Genomic DNA, 22,692 nt, shown 5'->3' on the forward strand with positions numbered 1-22,692 from the left:
AGCCCAATTAAGGCTTCTATATAGACTTTTAAGATTCTGGCGGGTTGGTGTGGAGATCTACCCATCTTGCAGCTCCTGAGACAACTTACCCTACCTTATTAAAACTGCCACCTACCAACCTGGGGTGGTTTGCCTCTTTCTTTGGTCTTTCCTTGCCCTCTGTGTATAGGGGCCAGTTTCAGATTTCACCCAGGCAGCTCCCAAGGGCACAGACCAACACTCCCTTTTTCTTTCAGGGGCGTTACCCCTCAATAAACATTTTGTACCCTTACCTCCATCTAAGGGCCTGCTTCCTGGAGAACTTTACTGGCACCCTGGGACAATGGCCCTTGTCCAACCAAAGGCTGTTTGCCCTGCTGGTTTTCCAGGTTGATCTCACTCATAGTCTGATCTCTCTAAGTTTTGTCAGTGATTGGTAGTAGCCCCTGGTCAATTAAGTCTCACTTCAGTTTCCCCTGGACACATTCCTCTTTCTGCCATGTCTTTCATCAGCCTCAGGCCTGGGAGTCCAATAAGGCAATAGACATATGCAGGCATAAAATATTCAAAGTCCTAATAAATTCTCTCTCATAGCATCATATATAAATTCTTAGGGAAGAACTCTGATTAGCCCAGCTTAGATCACATGCCCATCCCTAAGCCATCACTAAGAGGATGGAGTACCATGACTGAACAAACTCAGGATGCCATGTGGTTCTGTGGTTGCAGGTGGGGAGGTACCACAGTTACCAGCCCCAACACATACATATGAAATGGGGAGAGGCAAGGTGTGGTGGTGTGACCAGAAGAAAGAAGGCGTGGGGTGCTGAGCATACAAAAACAAACAAACAAAAAATACACAGTTCCTTACTACATGTTCCCTGTTTCTAAGAAGCTCAATATTTTATCAGCAAGTTACATAGAAATAGATAATTACAGTAGAATACAGTAGGTGCTGGTGAAGGAGTAGTTACTACAAAGAAGGAAAAGACTAAATCTGGGAAGACAGTGAAGGCGGGGTACACAGGGCGGGAAGTAAGACACAGCTGTGTCTGAAAGGCTTCACAAGGCCACATCTTAAAGAATGAACAGAAGGTTGGTAGAAAGACAAAATGGAGGACCATCCAGATGGAGGGAATGGAATCTGCCAGGTCACTGAGGTCAGAACATCGTGGTGGCACATCATTCCTCCCCTGAAGTCCTTATTTGAGCACTTCCACAGAGGTAGTCTAATGGACTAGACACAACACATCTCTAGCTCCAAGGCACCCTTAGTCCCAAGATACTTCCAATTCATGGCAAATAAGAATAAAATGAGCATTTAAGAAATCAGGCTGGTCTGTTGGCTTACCTATCTTTTTATGGCTATTTTTCTTTCATTTTATAGTCACAGCTGCATTCACAGAAAAGGTTAGGATTTCAGCTGGGTAAAGGAGAGACAACAATTCCTTATGAGGAGAGAATGGGGAGCGTATACTAAGTGATATTAGCAATTATTAAACTTGTTAAGACTTTAAAGAAGTAAAATAAATAAACAGTATACTTATGTATATTTGCATAAGATTAACATATGTGGAGTTTATAGCATGAGTCTGTTCATTATGTGAAAAATGCCTTTTAAATGCACATATATTACGTGCCTGTGCATAATATACATTCACATATATTATATGTGATATAAATCTATGTGATTATATCACATAGATTTACATATATTAAGAAGGCAGTTTTCACATAATGGGCAGACTCAAAAGTGAGCATTTTATATTATATTGAATTCTGTGCTCCAACCATTCCAATTATAAAACAGTCACAGTGTATCTGTTGAACATACACATTTTTAAAATTAAACCTTTAGTTTAGCTCTGACTGGTAATGAATAGAAATATAGAACACAAAATTAGAAACTCTTCTCATTATGTTTTGTTGCATGTAACTTTCCTATAACAATATGAGTCTTATCAGGATCAGATCTTAAACTCAATAAATAGAAAGCACACATCGTGGCTTATTCCATCCAACACTCTGGAAAGGCCGCTAAACCACCGAAGAGGCTCAGGTTGGCACTGCAGTCTTCTTATTTTTATTTTCCTAGAGATGCAAGAAGCCTGAAGGTTAAAGCACAAAATGGCTTCCACCAGTCTCATGAATTTTGAAGCGGCTCCTGCGCTGTGCTGATTTCACATTGCAGAGCGGGTGCTGTAACCCTGACTCTCCTGCTACCATAGCAACCTGTTGGTTCAGAATGAATTGAATTGTGGGGTTATCAATAAGAGGAACGGGGAAGGGGCTTCTGCTTTATTTATTTTTTAAGTCAGCTTACTGTGCAATGCCTATGAATGGGAAGACCAAGAAGAAATAATTCTGTTGTTTCTTTTAAAATCTATGTGGCTTTTTAAACACACCGTGGTTATTAAGTATTCATGTTAAACCTCTAGGAGTTAGTTTATCATTGTATCATGATTGGAATGTAGAGAACAAATAAAATCAGATTAAAGTCTTCGTTATCTCATTGAAAATTCATTAAAAAAAAAGATTTGGGCAGTGTGCAGAAAGGACAATATATGAAATTGGAACTTGATCTGTCAGTTTTCCCTGCCCATATTGGGGAACTTTAGCATGATTTGCAATTTTAAGCTTAAAATAAACCTGAAGTGTTCGTTCATACCACCCACAGACTTCTGAATATTCCAATTCCCGTGAAATGGCCCCAGTTACATTGGAACTCATGACAGATGGAATCAGAACTTGTTGCTTAATCACAAATCACTTTCTCAAAATAGCCACAGCATGAGAAATACTCCCGTTTGTAAATGGAGTAAAAGTTCCTTCAGAGCGTGGTCTATTTTTGCGGAAATACATTATATGTATCCTTTGTATCCCTCTCTCTACATAATGTCTAATACTAGGATTTACACATTGCAAATGGTTAATAATAGTTGTTGATTAATTGACTGGGAAATTCAACCTTATGTATTTAGCAATTACTTTGTTCTGGGCACTACAAAGCCACTTCACACACATTGCTGATAAATCTTCACAATAACCTTGTAAGGTAAATATAATCCCTTCCTCATATCCAGCTAGATTAAGTGCCTGATCAAATAAATCACAGAGCCAGAATTTTACTCAGTTTTGTTTTGTTTTGTTTTGTTTCGTTTATTAGCTCCAAAGCCTCTTCTCCAAGTAAATGTTCCAATCTATCAGGTCAGAGGGACTTTCTGGAACTGAAGTCTGAATGCTCTTTGAGGTGTGATACAAGAATTGATATGCCAGCCAACATTAGAAAGGCTAAACTATTACGTGGTGGTCCAAACTCACCCTGTAAAACATGTGTGAAAACTTTATTGTTTAAAATAGCAAACTCGTGTTTCCAGACCTCAGGATTAGAAAACTCCCAGTTAAAAAGGGATACCAGTGTGGGGAGCTACAGTCGGGTTCAAACTCAAACTAAGGTAAATATTAAATTTGATACTCTCTGAAGTATAAGGCACGGTACTATTCTGGGATTTCAGATGTTCTGAAAACACCAAGGCTAAAGAGCCCTTCAGATGACCATGTGAGATGCACAGTAGGCACTTTTTTCTTTTCTATTAAGTTGAGATGAGGTTACAGAAGGTACATGCACAGACTCCAAAAAAACACAAGACAGCAAAGAGGAAGGTATGCTAGATAACATCTTCTCATTTATTCAATACATGTAAACTGAGCAGCTCACATGAAAGAGGCATGGGTTGGGCATTGTAGAGGATATGGAGAGGGGATTCAGAGCAAGCCTCTGACTTCAGAGAGCTTATAATTTAACAGGTGAAACAGAGAAGTCAACATGACTAACCATAACTATGTAGCAAGATCAAGAGAAAACGAAATATTGCAACAAAGGTAAAAGAAAATCACTGTGAAAGCTAAGAAAAAGGAGCAGTCAGGGCACTCTTAATGGAGGTGGCAGCATGTACACTAAGTCTTGAAATATTGAGTAAGATGTTGGAAGACTCCAGCAGGCTAAGGAAGCAAAAGCATCAAGATATAAATATGTGCTGGAGATGGGGCTTCCCTGGTGGCGCAGTGGTTGGGAGTCTGCCTGCCAATGCAGGGGACACGGGTTCGAGCCCTGGTCTGGGAAGATCCCGCATGCCGCGGAGCGGCTGGGCCCGTGGGCCACGATTGCTGAGCCTGCGCGTCTGGAGCCTGTGCTCCGCAACGGTGAGGGGCCCGCGCACCGCGATGAGGAGTGGCCCCCGCTCGCTGCAACTAGAGAAAGCCCTCGCCCAGAAACGAAGACCCAACGCAGCCAAAAATAAATAAATAAGTAAACTACATTCCTTAAAAAAAAAAAAAAAAAAATATGTGCTGGAGCAACAGGAAGTACCAATGTGGCTCTTACATCATTTTGTCTTATCATGGACCTTATAGCCCATCTTCACCAAGACCTTCCACCCTACCACCCACTGTTCCCCGATGACATTTAGAAGTCACAACAATGATAATGATTTAATAAAAGGTCATCAAGAAAAAAAAAGAATCTGATAAAATAACAAACCTCAAGACATAAACAATACATTTTTTTAACATCTTTATTGGAGTATAATTGCTTTACAATAGTGTGTCAGTTTCTGCTTTATAACAAAGTGAATCAGCTATACATATACATATATCCCCATATCTCTTCCCTCTTGCATCTCCCTCCCACCCTCCCTATCCCACCCCTCTAGGTGGTCACAAAGCACCGAGCTGATCTCCCTGTGCTATGTGGCTGCTTCCCACTAGCTATACGTTTCTCCAAAGGATATATACAGATTGCCAACAAACATATGAAAGGATGCTCAACATCACTAATCATTAGAGAAATGCAAATCAAAGTTACAATGAGGTATCACCTCACACCGGTCAGAATGGCTATCATCAAAAAATCTACAAACAATAAATGCTGGAGAGGGTATGGAGAAAAGGGAACCCTCTTGCACTGTTGGTGGGAATGTAAATTGATACAGTCACTATGGAGAACAGTATGGAGGTTCCTTAAAAAACTAATAATAGTACTACCATACAACCCATTAATCCCACTACTGGGCATATACCCTGAGAAAACCATAATTCAAAAAAAGTCATGTACCACAATGTTCATTGCAGCTCTATTTACAATAGCCAGGACATGGAAGCAACCTAAGTGTCCATCGACAGAGGAATGGGTAAAGAAGATGTGGCACATATATACGATGGAATATTACTCAGCCATAAAAAGAAACAAAATTGAGTTATTTGCAGTGAGTGGATGGACCTAGAGTCTGTCATACAGAATGAAGTAAGTCAGAAAGAGAAAAACAAATACCATATGCTAACACATATATATGGAATCTAAAAAAAAAAAAAAAAAAAAAAATGGTTCTAAAGAACCTAGGGGCAGGACAGGAATAAAGACACAGACATAGAGACTGGACTTGAGGACACAGGGAGGGGGAAGTGTAAGGTGGGATGAAGTGAGAGAGTGGCATGTACATATATACACTACCAAAACAATACATTTTTACTTGAAAAAGTTTTGAGAATGGAAAGTGGAGTGGATGTAGCCATATGTAAATGATATGGAAATTAACTATAAATGCACATGTGGCTTTGGCCCTCCAGAAGAAGAAACTTGCTGATGATTGCTGTAATAAACCCTTTAGAAGGTAGATACTGTCTGAACACTTGCAGACAAATTGTCATCTTTGTTTCAAGTCAAAAGGCTTAAATCTGCCAGGAAAACTCCACTGGCTTTTCAGTCCCTGGTTCTTTTCACCCTTCAGAAGTTCCCTGATCAAAGCCCATGGGACTTCCTAGCCTTCCAACCATCAGGAAGAATAGTTGCAGCATAAATGTTGTTAGCTGTAATAGCTACGTATTTGGGCTAGCATAACTTATATCAGCATGTGACCAATTTCCATAGCATTTATAATAGCAGTGATTTTTTTTCTTGTATGGGGTAAAATAACTATAATTCTCACCTATATTGATAAAAATACCAAAATAACTATAATTTCATAATGGTAGACAACTGTGGCATTTTAGAGGATTGTCTAATCATGGCATCGGCCCATCTGATAATGCATGAGTTAAACTGAAAAAAATATCTGGGTCCAGTTTTCACAAGCTGACAGCTCTTACCTATCCCCTTCCTGCGAAGGCTAAGGTCCAGAGGTAATTGAGTTCCAATGCTGCTGCTATGTTTCCTTTAGGCAAACGTGAAAGACTTGGTAAAGAAAGATATTGAAATCTGGATCAAAAAGTTTTATTTCATTAATTTTATTCTGTAAAAATTTAATTACTGGGCTTCCCTGGTGGCACAGTGGTTGAGAATCTGCCTGCCAATGCAGGGGACACGGGTTCGAGCCCTGGTCTGGGAAGATCCCACATGCCGCGGAGCAACTTGGCCCGTGAGCCACGACTGCTGAGCCTGTGCGTCTGGAGCCTGTGCTCCGCAACAAGAGAGGCCGCGATAGTGAGAGGCCCGCGCACCACGAAAAGGAGTGGCCCCCGCTCGCCGCAATTAGAGAAAGCCTGCACACAGAAACGAAGACCCAACACAGCCAAAAATAAATAAACAAATAAATAATTTTAAAAAATGCCACCTCACTTTAAAAAAAAAATTAATTACTTTACTAATGTTATTATTTTTCATTAATTTCATTCTGAAAAATTTAAAATGAGTCTAATCAAATTTGTATTGATATAATAAAATTGATATTTCTTTATTTTTTCAACAAAGATTTACCTTGTTTCACTGTTCTAAATTTTTTTTAAGTTTCTTTTTTTTTTTTTATTCAAACAGAAAGTCACAAAAATTATAATCATCCTCATCAGTTCACTCAGTCCCATGTAATTAATTATTTTTTCATCTTGATCTTTGTTAGCACTTTAAGGAGTTCATCAGTTTTCCATTAGAGTTCTGAAAATGCTTATTCATTCAGTTCAGCAGTATAGTCAGGTACCAGAAACCTGTACTTGTCAGAGTCTTTTCCATGAATTCCTTGAAGATGAAACCCTTTTATAGGAACATTTTTGCAAAAGCATCAGAGTACACCCAGAAGTGGCTGTAAATGACAAAAGACTTAAAAATGACCACAGTTAAAGATTTGATAAGAGTTCATAATAATGCAATTGACAAGGAAATTTAGTTATTTCTGAGATATACATTTTAAAATAATAACTAGAATTATGACTTATAACATTATAGCAGAACATATAAGATTTTTAGGAATTTCATGTAATGTCTGAAACAATTACATTAACATGTTTCCATACAAAAAACCCAAAGAAAGTTTAGTATTAGTTTTTTGGTTTTTGTTCTTTTTACTTTTTTAATTTAATTTAATTTATTTTTTTATACAGTGGGTTCTTATTAGTCATCAATTTTATACACATCAGTGTATACATGTCAATCCCAATCGCCCAATTCATCACACAACCATCCCCACCCCCCTGCAGCTTTCCCCCCTTGGTGTCCATACGTTTGTTCTCTACATCTGTGTCTCAAATTCTGCCCTGCAAACCGGTTCATCTGTACCATTTTTCTAGGTTCCACATACATGCGTCAATATATGTTATTTGTTTTTCTCTTTCTGACTTACTTCACTCTGTATGACAGTCTCTAGATCCATCCACGTCTCAACAAATGACCCAGTTTCATTCCTTTTTGTGGCTGAGTAATATTCCATTGTATATATGTACCACTTCTTCCTTATCCATTCGTCTGTCGCTGGGCATTTAGGTTGCTTCCATGACCTGGCTATTGTAAAGAGTGCTGCAATTAACATTGGGGTGCATGTGTCTTTTAGAATTATGGTTTTCTCTGGGTATATGCCCAGTAGTGGGATTCCTGGATCATATGGTACTTCTATATTTAGTTTTTTAAGGCACCTCCATACTGTTCTCCATAGTGGCTGTATCAATTTACATTCCTACCAACAGTGCAAGAGGGTTCCCTTTTCTCCACACCCTCACCAGCATTTGTTGTTTGTAGATTTTCTGATGATGCCCATTCTAACTGGTGTGAGATGATACCTCACTGTAGTTTTGATTTGCTTTTCTCTAATAGTTAGTGATGTTAAGCACCTTTTCATGTGTTTCTTGGCCATCTGTATGTCTTCTTTGGAGAAATGTCTATTTAGGTCTTCTGCCCATTTTTGGATTGGGTTGTTTGTTTCTTTAATATTGAGCTGCATGAGCTGTTTATATATTTTGGATATGAATTCTTTCTCCGTTGATTCGTTTGCAAATATTTTCTTCCATTCTAAGGGTTGTCTTCTTGTCTTGTTTATGGTTTCCTTTGTTGTGCAAAAGGTTTTAAGTTTCATTAGAAGTTGAGACACAGATGTAGAGAATGGACATATGGACACCAAGGGGGGAAAACTGCGGTGAGGTGGGGATGGTGGTGTGCTGAATTGGGCGATTGGGACTGACATGTATACACTGATGTGTATAAAATTGATGCCTAATAAGAACCTGCAGTATAAAAAAACAAACAAAACAACTAATACTAAACTTTCATTGGGTTATTTGTATGGAAATATGTTAATATAAATGTTTCAGACATTACATGAAATTTCTAAAAATCTTATATTTGTATTTGTATGGAAATATGTATGGAAATATGTTAATATAAATGTTTCAGACATTACATGAAATTTCTAAAAAAAAAAAAAAAAATAGGTCCCATTTGTTTATTTTGTTTTTATTTCCATTACTCTAGGAGGTGGATCAAATAATATATTACTGTGATTTATGTCAAAGAGTGTTCTTCCTATGTTTTCCTCTAAGTGTTTTATAGTGTCCAGTCTTACATTTAGGCCTTGAATCCATTTTGAGTTTATTTTTGTGTATGGTGTTAGGGAGTGTTCTAATTTCATTCTTTTACGTGTAGCTGTCCAGTTTTCCCAGCACCACTTATTGAAGAGACTGTCTTTTCTCCATTGTATATCCTTGCCTCCTTTGTCATAGATTAGTTGTCCATAGGTGGGTGGGTTTATCTCTGTGCTTTCTATCTTGTTACATTGATTTATGTTTCTGTTTTTGTGCCAGTACCATATTGTCTTGATTACTGTAGCTTTGTAGTATAGTCTGAAGTCTGGGAGTCTGAATCCTCCAGCTCCGTTTTCTTCCCTCAAGACTGTTTTGGCTATTCGGGGTCTTTTGTGTCTCCATACAAATTTTAAGATTTTTTGTTCTAGTTCTGTAAAAAATGACATTGGTAATTTGATAGGGATTGCATTGAATCTGTAGATTGCTTTGAGTAGCATAGTCATTTTCACAATATTGATTCTTCCAATCCAAGAACATGGTATATCTCTCCATCTGTTGGTATCAGCTTTCATTTCTTTCAGCAGTGTCTTATAGTTTTCTGCATACAGGTCTTTTGTCCCCATAGGTAGGTTTATTCCTAGATATTTTATTCTTTTTGTTGCAATGGTAAATGGGAGTGTTTCCTTAATTCCTCTTTCAGATTTTTCATCGTTAGTGTATAGGAATGCAAGAGATTTCTGTGCATTAATTTTGTATCCTGCAACTTTACCAAATTCATTGATTAGCTCTAGTAGTTTTCTGGTGGCATTTTTAAGATTCTCTATTTATAGTATCATGTCATCTGCAAACAGTGACAGTTTTACTTCTTCTTTTCCAATTTGTATTCCTTTTATTTCTTTTTCTTCTCTGATTGCCATGGCTAGGACTTCCAAAACTATGTTGAATAATAGTGGTGAGAGTGGACATCCTTGTCTCGTTCCTGATCTTAGAGGAAATGCTTTCAGTTTTTCACCGTTACCAATGATGTTTGCTGTGGGTTTGTCGTATATGGCCTTTATTATGTTGAGGTAGGTTCCCTCTATGCCCACTTTCTGGAGAGTTTTTATCACAAATGGGTGTTGAATTTTGTCAAAAGCTTTTTCTGCATCTGTTGAGATGATCAAATGGTTTTTATTTTTCAATTTGTTAAAATGGTGTATCACATTGATTTATTTGCTTAATTTGAAGAATCCTTGCATCCCTGGGATAAATCCCACTTGATCATGGTGTATGATCCTTTTAATGTGTTGTTGGATTCTGTCTGCTAGTATTTTGTTGAGGATTTTTGCATCTATATTCATCAGTGATATTGGTCTGTAATTTTGTTTTTTTGTAGTATCTTTGTCTCATTTTGGTATCAGGGTGACGGTGGCCTCATAGAATGAGTTTGGGAGTGTTCCTTCCTCCACAATTTTTTGGAAGAGTTTGAGAATGATGGTGTTAGTTCTTCTTTAAATGTTTGTTAGAATTCACCTGTGAAGCCATCTGGTCCTGGACTTTTGTTTTTTGGAAATTTTTCATCGCAGTTTCAATTTCATTACTTGTGATTGCTCTGTTCATATTTTGTATTTCTTCCTGGTTCAGTCTTGGAAGGTTATTCCTTTCTAAAAATTTGTCCATTTCTTCCAGGTTGTCCATTTTATTGACATAGAGTTGCTTGTAGTAGTCTCTTAGGATGCTTTGTATTTCTGCAGTGTCTGTTGTAACTTCTCCTTTTTCATTTCTAATTTTATTGATTTGAGTCCTCTCCCTCTTTTTCTTGATGAGTATGGTTAATGGTTTATCAATTTTGTTTATCTTCTCAAAGAACCAGCTTTTAGTTTTATTGATCTTTGTTATTGTTCTCTTTGTTTCTATTTCATTTATTTCTGCTCTGATCTTTATGATTTCTTTCCTTCTGCTAACTTTGGGTTTTGTTTGTTCTTCTTTCTCTAGTTCCTTTAGGTGTAAGGTTAGATTGTTTATTTGAGATTTTTCTTGTTTCTTGAGATAGGCTTGTAGAGCTATAAACTTCCCTCTTAGAACTGCTTTTGCTGTATCACATAGGTTTTGGATTGTCTGTTTTCATTGTCAATTGTCTCTAGGTATTTTTTGATTTCCTCTTTGATTTCTTCAGTGATCCCTTGGTTATTTAGTAACGTATTGTTTAACCTCCATGTGTTTGTGTTTTTTACGTTTTGTTTCCCTGTAATTCATTTCTAATCTCATAGCGTTGTGGTCAGAAAAGATGCTTGATAGGATTTCAATTTTCTTAAATTTACTGAGGCTTGATTTGTGACCCAAGATGTGATCTATCCTGGAGAAGGTTCTGTGTGCATCTGAGAAGAAAGTGTAATCTTCTGTTTTTGGGTAGAATGTCCTATAAATATCAATTAAATCTATCTGGTCTACTGTGTCATTTAAAGCTTCTGTTTCCTTATTTATTTTCATTTTGGATGATCTGTCCATTGGTGTAACTGAGGTGTTAAAGTCCCCCACTATTATTGTGTTACTGTCGATTTCCTCTTTTATAGCTGTTTGCAGTTGCCTTATGTATTGAGGTGCTCCTATGTTGGGTGCATATATAATTGTTATATCTTCTTCTTGGATTGATTCCTTGATCATTATGTAGTGCCCTTCCTTGTCTCTTGTAACATTCTTTATTTTAAAGACTATTTTATCTGATATGAGTATTGCTACTCCAGCTTTCTTTTGATTTCCATTTGCATGGAATATCTTTTTCCATCCCCTCACTTTCAGTCTGTATGTGTCCCAAGGTCTGAAGTGGGTTTCTTGTGGACAGCATATAGATGGGTCTTGTTTTTGTATCCACTCAGCAAGCCTGCGACTTTTGGTTGGAGCATTTAATCCATTCACGTTTAAGGTAATTATCGATATGTATGTTCCTGTGACCATTTTCTGAATTGTTTTGGGCTTGTTTTTGTAGGTCCTTTTCTTGTCTTGTGTTTCCCACTTAGAGAAGTTCCTTTAGCATTTGTTGTAGAGCTGGTTTGGTGGTGCTGAATTCTCTTAGCTTTTGCTTGTCTGTAAAGCTTTTGATTTCTCAATAGAATCTGAATGAGAACCTTGCTGAGTAGAGTAATCTTGGTTGTAGGTTCTTCCCTTTCATCACTTTAAGTATATCATGCCACTCCCTTCTGGCTTGTAGCGTCTCTGCTGAGAAATCAGCTGCTAACATTATGGGAGTTCCCTTGTATGTTATTTGTCATTTTTCCCTTGCTGCTTTCAATAATTTTTCTTTGTCTTTAATTTTTGCTAATTTGATTACTATGTGTCTCGGCGTGTTTCTCCTTGTGTTTATCCTGTATGGGACTCGCTGCACTTCCTGGACTTGGGTGGCTATTTCTTTTCCCATGCTAGGGAAGTTTTCAACTATTATCTCTTCAAATATTTTCTCAGGTCCTTTCTCTCTCTCTTCCCTTTCTGGGACCCCTATAATGTGAATGTTGTTTCATTTAATGTTGTCCCAGTGGTCTCTTAGGCTGTCTTCATTTCTTTTCATTCTTTTTTCTTTATTCTGTTCCACAGCAGTGAATTCCACCATTCTGTCTTGCAGGTCACTTATCCGTTCTTCTGCCTCAGTTATTCTACTATTGATTCCTTCTAGTGAAGTTTTCATTTCAGTTATTGTATTGTTCATCTCTGTTTGTTTGTTCTTTAATGCTTCTAGGTCTTTGTGAAACGTTTCTTGCATCTTCTTGATCTGTGCCTCCATCCTTTTTCTGAGGTCCTGGATCATCTTCACTGTCATTATTCTGAATTCTTTTTCTGGAAGGCTTCCTATCTCCACTTCATTTAGTTGTGTTTCTGGGGTTTTATCTTTTTCCTTCATCTGGTACATAGCCCTCTGCCTTTTCATCTTGTCTATATTTCTGTGAATGTGGTCCTTGTTCCATGGGCTGCAGGATTGTAGTTCTTCTTGCTTCTGCTGTCTGCCCTCTGGTGGATGAGGCTATCTAAGAGGCTTGTGTAAGTTTCCTAATGGGAGGGACTGGTGGTGGGTAGAGCTGACTCTTGCTCTGGTGGGCAGCACTCAGTAAAACTTTAATCCTCTTGACTGCTGATGCGTGGGGCTGGGTTCACTCCCTGTTGGTTGTTTGGCATGAGGCAACCCTACACTGGAGCCTACTTGGGCTCTTTGGTGGGGCTAATGACAGACTCTGGGAGGGCTCATGCCAAGAAGTACTTCCCAGAACTTCTGCTGCCGGTGTCCTTGTCCCCTCGGTGAGCCACAGCCACCCCCCGCCTCTGCAGAAGACCCTCCAACTAACAGGTAGGTCTGTTTCAGTCTCCCCTGGGGTCACTGCTCCTTCCCCTGGGTCCCGATGTGCACACTACTTTGTGTGTGCCCTCCAAGAGTGGAGTCTCTGTTTTCTCCAGTCCTGTCAAAGTCCTGCAATCAAATCCCACTAGACTTCAAAGTCTGATTCTCTAGGAATTCCTCTTCTCGTTGCCAGACCCCCAGGTTGGGAAGCCTGTCTTGGGGCTCAGAACCTTCACTCCAGTGGGTGGACTTCTGTGGTATAAGTGTTCTCCAGTCTGTGAGTCACCCACCAGCAGTTATGGGATTTGATTTTATTGTAATTGCGCCCCTCTTACTGTCTCATTGTGGCTTCTCCTTTGTCTTTGGATGTGGGGGGTATCTTTTTTGGTGAGTTCCAGTGTCTCCCTGTTGATGATTGTCCAGCAGCTAGTTGTGATTCTGGTGTTCTCACAAGAGGGAGTGAGAGCAAGTCCTTCTACTCTGCCATCTTGGTTCCTAGTCCCACTGTTCTAAATTTAAAGTTAAGTTCAATTCTTCCTTCTCTCCTATCTTTTCTCCCTTATTTCTTCATTCCCAGTTCATTCATTTGGTCAATATCTATTTTCTGTGAATTTTTTATATTCCAGTAACTGTTCTAGGAAGCTAGAGATACCACAATGAATAAAACAAATAATAACTACCCTCAGCAAGATTACATGCTAGTGGTGGAGGAGTAGACAATAAAGAAAATAAAAGTGAAAATTAAGAATGTTAGGTAAAAGTGCTAAGGATAAAAAATCAGGTAATGAATGGAGATAGGAAAAGTGTGTAGGAGTTGAAAGTTTAGAAAGAGTGGCATCAAGAAGTCAATATTTGTACAGAAAACTTGAAGGAAGTAAGAGAGAAAACCATGTAGATATTTGGGGAAATAGCACTTCTGAAGGAGGAAACAGCAAATGCAAAACTCTTGAGGCATATTCAAGGAACAGTGAGAAAGCCAGTGCAGGCAGAAAAGAGAGTAATGCAGAGAGTACTGGGAAACTCAGAGCCAGATCATGCAGTTGTAAGAGAGAAGGTAAGAGTGGGTGGAGAATTGGACTTTACTAGAATTCTTGTTTAGCAAAGAAGTTACAATGAAACACAAGAGACAGAAGGGAGTTAATGTTTACAAAGGAAAGACCATAATGATGAACCATGAAATTTAAACTTGACAATGTGGGTAGTGAAGAATAAAGGGGATAAGAGAGAGTGGAAAGACGGTAGGATCCATAGGTTACATTTTTGGTGGATGTTGGGGATTACTGGAATTAAGGTACTAGAGGCAGTACCATGGAAATATAGAAAGTGGTTGTTAGAGTGAAATGTTTAGAATTCAGATTTAGGATAGGTTGCAGTTATTAGTAAGGAAAAGAGCAAGGGCATAACTATGCAAGTGAATAGCTGCTGGAGGATGGAGCCTGGAATATATTGGAAAGATCATCTTTATGAATATTGAAAACAACAAGTATGAACACAGAATCAGTGCTAGAAAAAGTGACAGTGAGCAGGAACTATATTTAATGAGTGAGGGTAAGTGACCTGGGGCAGCAGATGTCCGCAACAGTGGGGGGTAAAGGGTGGGTAGTAAGTGATGGTATGAGATTCAAAGTCAGATGTTTTTATGGAAGAGATATGTACTGTAGGCAGCAAAGAGGAGAAAGAGAGTTTCAGGGGAAACAGGAACTTCAGAGGAGAGGTAGGTTTTCCTCAGAGAAAGAAGGTTAAAAAGAACACTCACAGAAGAGTTTGAGGATGCAGGGGATTTTTCTGATGACTGACCTTGAGTATCAAAGACAAATGAAAAAAGATATAGGATATGGGACAGAGTAGGAATTGGGGTCCAAAGAAGTGATATACAAAGTTTGGAAGGGTGAGTATGAGAAATGAGGGATGACTTGGAAGTCTTGTTATAAAGGGCACCATCAGCTTAGTCCTAACTGTCCCCAAAATGGGTAGGGTCAAGAGGCTGGGAGTGTTGAGGGGAGGGAAGGGTTGGTAGGTGGTGGTCTTGCCGAAAGCATACAGAGTGCTAGGCCATCTGACTCCTGTCAAGGCATGGACTCCTACAAAGGGCTACAGTCGTAGTGCACACTTCCAGTGGTGGCCTGCAGGGGGCGTTTGTGAGGCGGGCTCAAACTACTTCCTGACTTCTGCTGAAGGAGGCTTCTGGCCAGGGAAAAGGGCAGTGCTGCCTTAATCCCAACTAGTTTGTCATCCACATCCTTGAATGATACTTAGAGCTTAATTTCTTATGCTAGTAAGCAATGTACTAAAACACTTATGAAAAAATACCTTTAGATCAGAAGTAAATAAATCTGATGACTCAATATCTGGGTACATGGTGATGCTGCAAAAAGGCAAAGATGCTTGCTGACTAGTGTCTGAGAGAAGTCAGGTAAAGAATATATACCCCAAATTAATATATTTCCCCAACTGCCAATCCTGATGCCAAAAATGTCACTGTCAGAGAATCAGGGCATTTCAAGTGTAACTGAGACTTTGAGAAAAAGCAGCACCGTGTAGCAGAATGAGTGCAGGGTTTGCCAGCCCACTGATGTGTGTGTAAATCCCAGCCTGGGGCCTCATCAGCTGTGCTGTGTCAATTAACTTGCTCTCATTTTCTAACCTCCCGGTAGAACATTCACACATCACAGTGAAGGCAAGTTTCTGTTGGGTGGACGTGTGCCAAGGTCTCATTCTGCTTAGGGCAAGCATGGAGAGAGTCACGTGGCTGATTTAGGGTACTAGGAGCGGCTGGCTGCATGAAACAGAAAATCGAAGAGAAAATGTAATGGGCAGGTGGTGTATGTGAACATCTGCAAAGCATGGCTTATAAATATGTACTTAGACTTTAAGCTGCACAAATATCCTAGATCTCTCCATAATCTTGAATTCATAGTACTGCCCCATGAGGTATTAGAGTAAAAACCACTTATTAGAAACACTGTAGAGACAATTTCCCTCTAAGGTCTTAGATTATAGATTCCAGAATTCCATGAAAGTATATAATTGGACAAAAAAGAGTCTGGGCAAAATTACAAAGTAGGAAAACCTACATTCAGTGTTTTCCCCAAGGTGTGCAGGGCCTTCTCATTGCCTTTTAATCATTCCAGGATTGTCTCTCCTCTCCACCGCTGACACACGCACACACACACACACACACACACACACACAAGTGCCCTCCCTTGGAAATGACCCATACTGAGACTACATAAGCCTCCCACCACCCCACATCCAATGCCCCATCCCTCAGCTGAAACGGCCCTCCCCAGAGAGGCAGTGTAGTGAAGTGGTTAAGAACACAGGCTTTGGCAATTTATAATACTGGGTGACTTGGGGGAAGTTATTTAAACTTTCTGAGTTTTGCTTTTTATGATGTAAAAGGGTGATAATAAGTGGCGCTTGACAGTGATACAGTACAGATTTAATGAGATAAAGTGTTTAGTATTGTGCCTGGGGCAAAATAAATATTCAGTAAATAGTAACTGTGATTTATTTCCTTGGTTTTTTATGACCACTGTTGCTTTGTTGCTCTATATATTTTCTCGCTGCTGTTGTTGTTGATTCCCTGTTGATATATCGGGATGCTGATAGCATCTACCCCTGAAGTGACGCACATCATAACAATTATGTACTGCTTAGCCCACTCAGGATTCTCTCTAACACGTGGACAAGAGAGAGGGCAGCTGAGGTATTCCCACTGTACCTAAGCCATTCCCTTACCTGACAGTCAGTTTGGGGATCCTTTGGCCCCTCTCAAACCATATAAAAGAGTAGCAGCCTTGTGTTCTGGGGACCAGGGTGACCTGAGAATAGGTAGATTGCTTCCAAGTCTGTAATTGTTTCTGACTGTCCTATACACATCTCTTCTTTTTCAGTGCTGGTTATGGAAGACTTAAATGTTTGCATTTATATAAATCAAGGGTAAAAGGTATAAATATGATACCAAAAGTCTTATTCCATAATCATAAATATGAGAAAAACTATAGGCAAGCATTAGGTAGTGGGATGCTAGAGGATGTTGCATGCTACAAATGTGTAGTATGGTCGTATGTTTAAATTCCTTATTTCTTACCTGGATAGACTGTGGAAGGTGATGATTTTCTCTTTTAGCTCCATACTGCTTGCTCCATAGTCACCGTCTCTGGTTTTCCAGAATGAATAACCCACAGTTGTCCAGAAATAACATTTATTAAACAACAACAAAACACACAATAGAAAAGGCCTTTTAAATAAAACTATATATTTATAATGCTTTATTTTTTTTTGCTCCAATACTCCACAAAACACTACAGACAGTAACAAAATAATTCAATAAGTATTAAAAACTTTCAAGAGAATTATAGGACACTCTTTGTCATATGTGAGCATCAACAATGCCACAGTCATTAGATACACTATTAAACACTATCATAGATATCTTTCTTGAATAAGGGATATGATTAATATTTTTATTCAGAAGTCATAACATTTACATATATCCACACACAAGAGAACAGCTCAGAGTTAGTGAAGTAGACACCCCAGTGAAATGGAATCATCTGCCTGTACATCATTTAAAGGTATAACAGTGTTAACAAGATAGAAGTCAACACACTAAAGAGAAATGTTGGTGTTTGCTTGGGGTGGGAGGGGTGAAAGTAGGGCAATTAATGAAAGCTGCTTACATATTTTCCATTGCTCTCTTAGCAATATGCTCCCTTCCCTTTTCTGCCTTTTCTTGGTTGAGGTATTCCAGCACTTTCATTAATAGATCTTCATCCACGTACTGTCTGTTGGGGGTATCGTCACTCTTCGGGGACCCCACAGGGAGCCTTTTGCTTACCGAGGCCAGTTTGTCAGTCTCCTGAGAGCTGTGTTGATTCAAACGTTCTTTGAGGGCCTGCTCGATTTGGTTCTCTTCCTGTAGATCATCTTCAGATGAGCCTTGACTGGGAACTCGCTTCACTTGGTTTGAATTCATGATCTCAGGGTATTTAACTAGCATCTTGGCCAAGTACTCTCCTAATTCTTGATCCTTGTCATTCAGGTTTTCATATGCCATTTGTCTGTTATCAACATCTGGCATCCAGACAGCTTTGGGAAGTTGGTTTGTTTTAGACCTTCCAGGACCATAGGGGAATCTTGACAGAACTTTCTCTCTGTTATACTGATTGGGAAAATATGGAAGCTTTTGATTTGCTGCATTTTCCATCCCTAAAAGATTTAAAATGTCCTCAACACTCAGCCCATCTGGTAGAGCCTCTGCCACAGCACGACCAGGTGTTTTGGGGTAGCCATTCTTGGAGAGCATCTTATTTTGGAACAGATCTGGATGGTCTAAGTCAACCTCTGAGATGTCTTCAGGGTCAAAGGGAATTTCAAGCTCCTGCTCTGGTTCCACTGATACATTTGGCTTCTCTCCAGTTTTGAGCATGTCAATTAAGTCTTCAGGGGGTATTTGTAAATTCCTTGAGATTTCAATCAGCTGATAAATAGATTGAGAATCAAGTGGTTTCTCAAAAAGCCTGGTTGCTCTTTCCCCATTTTGCCCATTCTGTGACCTCCCACTTCCCGCAGCATTCACTAACCTTTTCAGATAGGCAATTACTTTGGAGACATCATCTGAGAGTTGGTCTTTACTCTCTTTCTGGAAATCTTCATCCTGGAGGCCCAGCTGCCCTGAACGCTTCATTTCATCATTGATTTGTTCATTTTTTTCTATATTCTCTTTGCTGTCTCTTACCTCTTCCTGGGTTTGACTCTCTATTTTTTCCTCTACTGGGTTCCAATCTTCTCCCCCAACCACGTCTTCATAGGCAATGTTATTAGCCTTGTAGATATCATCTTCATCATCTGTGTAAAGTTTTTGCTCCTCATCAACCCTCTCACGCTTCTGGTTGTTTGGTCCTGTCAGTTTCCCCAGCTCTTGGAAGACAGATTCCAACGTAGCAAGGCTTTGAGGAGTATATTGTTCCTCTACTATTTCATTTGTGCGTTTAAAGGGGTTGTCCCTGGAATTCTCTTCATATATAGGAGGGAATCTCATGTGCTTGAGCTTTCTCTCCTGCCACTGTTGAGTCTCATAATCATCAGGCATGTCCATTGGGAAGGTCTTTTCTGAATTCAAGGTATAGGGCTTGTTGTCTTTTGGTGCAGACTGGGGCTCATTTTCAGCCTGTCTCAAAGCTTCAAGTATTATCTTCATCCATTCATCTTCACTCAGGGTATCCCTTGAACTTTCTGGCAAGTCACCATTTTCTTTTTGCTGAAGGGGAACAGAGACACCTTGGTAGGGATTGTAGTCTAGGCTGCTTTCTTCTTTGTGAGCTTGTTGTCGGAGCTTTTCTATGTACTCCAAAGCCCTGATCATTTCAGGACTGGGAAACCTTTGGACGTTTTCCAATTTGATATCTGGCTCCTTCTGAAGCAGCTGGTTTCTCTGAAATGAAGCTGCTTCGGCCTCAGAGAGGAGGAAAATTAAAGGGATGAGAGAGAGGGCTGCTCCAAGCCAGTGAGTCTTAGCTTCTGCCATGTTTGAAAGATTTCCTTAAAGCACAGAAAACATGAGTTAACACAAATGAAACAGACTAATAGACGCTATAGCAAAAGAGGTTATTGACCATTGAGGGGGAAAAGAAACCGTAGTAGAGATTATTCCACATTAATTTAGGATGACTCTTTTTAAAATCTATAAATATTTCCTACACAATCCTCACAAGCTAACCACAGGAATCTTTAGCGAAATTGTTACCCAGTTGCATCAAATTTGTATGGCATTCTCTTGGTCAAAATAATAGCAAAAACACTGATAGGAAGTTTCTCAAATTTTATTTTTTAATTTATAAAACATGTTGTTTGTTTTGTAGTATGCATTGTTTCTGTTAAATAAAGACTTTCCAAGATGAGTTTTAGTTATCTTGTACAGCATTCCTTCTGAAATCACTGGCAAAAAAATTAGCTGGCTTAATTTAAAACAGGCATGTACACACACACACACACACACACACACACACACACACACACAGAGTTATCTCCTTATCGAAAACCATGTGATTTAGTTCCTGAATTGTCCACCTAATTTGTTGTAGAAACACAGCAGCAGTGACATTACTATATATGATGAAGTGATATACCATGTTAATGTTAATCATACTGAATTATCTTGTGGATGAGTCCCATTCACATACATTTTCAGAAATAACTTGTTCTCACTCTGCCACTAAATCATACTATTAATTTTGGAAGATCTATACCTTAATGACCTCCAGAATATGGGTCTTCTCAAGTCCCAGCTATAAGTAAACCTAATGAAGTTTTTCTTTAAATATCCCCAAAGCAGTATTTCTTTACCCATTGAATTCCAAAATATTTAATTTAGAAGTCTGGCATTTTAAAATTACTCATCTTGATTGACATGTAATAACACACAGGGTACCGTCAGGATACACAAGCACAATAGCTAGAGTTACAAAAAATAATAAATCCATGATATCCAGTGAAGTTTATTTCAGTGTAAATGTACTAAAATATAAACTGTTTTAAAATATCTGTGCTCCATATTTCTTCTAATAATTTTATTGTGACTGTCTTGTAAAATGCAATCATGGTTATATTTTTCCTCAGCCCTCAAGAGTGTATAGTAAATAATAACAGATGCTACAGAAAGAACATAAGCTTTCTTAACCAGTCTATTTCTGAACTTGTGAGTGTTCAGATTCAGCTTGACTTATGTCTGTGTCTATTTGGGTGTGGACCTATGAAATCTTAAATGACTCATACTGTTAGAAAATCTTAAAATAACCACTATGTAACTCCCAATTTAGATAAATACAGACAATGTGTTGAATTCTTCCTACTTAAAATTTTTCATTCATTTTTTTTTTCTCCAAGGCCTGATAGTCTCATGTATGAATTAGCAAAAGGATTAGTTTTTACATGTTTTACATTTGGCATTGATAACATTTAAACCTAATTTAATACTTGCAATTTTTGTTACAAATAAAGTAAATGTAAAGGAATTTTATAAGTTTGTTCATGATATCTTACCTGAATTATGGTTTTGTGATATATAAGCTAAGTTATGTAGGTACAATTATCTATTAGCTTAGACATCAATTGTAGAAAATATCATTGTTCACTAGATTATATTGGTATTTAAGTAATGTTCTCAGTTTTTAGAACCTAAAAAAAAGTTGTACTTACAGAAATTTTTTTAGCACAGATTTATTTATTAAAATGATTATTAAAATTAGTTAGTAAAATATACATTTTTTTAAAAGATCCCCATTAACTTGACTACTTAATTTACTGAAAGGAAAATCTTTAAAGGCATGTCAGAGGAAATTTCTAAAATATTTGCTATGAATCAATGTTTACTAAAGGAAATTATATTCATAAATTCTTAGGTTTAAGTAAAAGTACATTATGCATTTTCTTTATACTATTTCAGGATTAATTTAGATTTGGAAATCAATTTTCAACATTGGTATTTAGACTAGTAGTTTTAAGAATCTTAGTAAACTTATTTTCTTTGAGACCATTATCCTGAAGTATTTTTAACAGATGGGTTATGTGCTGGTCTTTAAAATCATTATCTTGTAGGTGGGCTTCGCTGTGGAGTTGGGGCAAAATATCCAATGCAGTTATTTAAACCACAGCCTAACAAGAGCTACTGTTTGGTCATATATTCAGATTCAGTTTGGATGACACAGTTATTGCCTTTGAGTAAGACTCAAGGGATTTCTTTCCCAGGTAGCAGCTCATCTAAGTAGTGAAGGTGGTTTCAACAGCTCTAATATTCTATATAGAGTTTGAACTAAAGGCTTGTAAGTTAAAATGTCTTTTCTATTGAAATTAGACTAGAGCATTAACAAATGCAGCTGGATATATCAAATTTGAGCAATTCAACTAGTTAGGATACAGAAAAAAGAAACACTTGTCCCATTCAAAATATTTAGCAAAATATTGTACAATCTCTTTCAACCAAAGCATAATAATAATAGTTTGTACAGTTATGAATGTTTTCCTCATGCATTCCAAATTATGATCTCTCTGTAATCCATGGTCATATCCAACCTATAACCCAAGATAATATTTCACCGTGAATAAACAAGGAAGCTCATTCTAATCTTACCTCCCTAGGATTAAAATTAGGAAATAATAATGTAAGCCTTTTCAGAGTATACCAATTGAGAAAATAATTGTATATAGTTAGTTAACTTTGAGCTCTTGCAAGGTCAAAGGGGAAAAAAACCTAATTCTAAAATTGGTTGCTTCTATCACTAACGTGTTTAACAGCCTTTGAATCATTGGAAACCTACTGTTAAGAATATTAAGCATATAAATTATATCCTTGGCCTTGTATCTGGTTCTTAGGGGAAGAAACAATAAATTAAGGAAAGAAACAAAATATCAGGCTTGGTTAACTTTACATTAATAATATGTATTGACACAAATATCCTAAACTTTTTCATGCTTCTTATATATGATTATCTAAATAGCACTATGGTTAGTAAATACCTAACAGCAAGTGGTATAAATCACAGATGCAATCATATATATGTACACGTATATAGTGTCCTTACATTTGCCGATGAGCAGCAGGTTACTGTTCAGCTATTCTATAGATACAA

The 22,692-nt window shown here is 38.1% G+C and overlaps 1 protein-coding gene across 1 annotated transcript in view; it reads right to left on the minus strand.

The window, feature by feature from the left end:
- Positions 1–17,319: 17,319 nt before the first annotated feature.
- SCG2 (secretogranin II) overlaps positions 17,320–22,692 on the minus strand; it is a 104,652-nt gene continuing 99,279 nt past the window's right edge. Inside the window, exon 3 of the mRNA XM_082464649.1 lies at positions 17,320–19,606. Coding sequence (XP_082320775.1) covers positions 17,742–19,592 — 1,851 coding nt within the window. The 5' untranslated portion in view covers positions 19,593–19,606 and the 3' untranslated portion in view covers positions 17,320–17,741. The remainder of the gene's footprint in view (positions 19,607–22,692) is intronic.

This window comes from Balaenoptera physalus (genome assembly GCF_965194825.1).
Source record: "Balaenoptera physalus genome assembly, chromosome: 6".
In the NCBI taxonomy this organism is placed as follows: domain Eukaryota; kingdom Metazoa; phylum Chordata; class Mammalia; order Artiodactyla; family Balaenopteridae; genus Balaenoptera; species Balaenoptera physalus.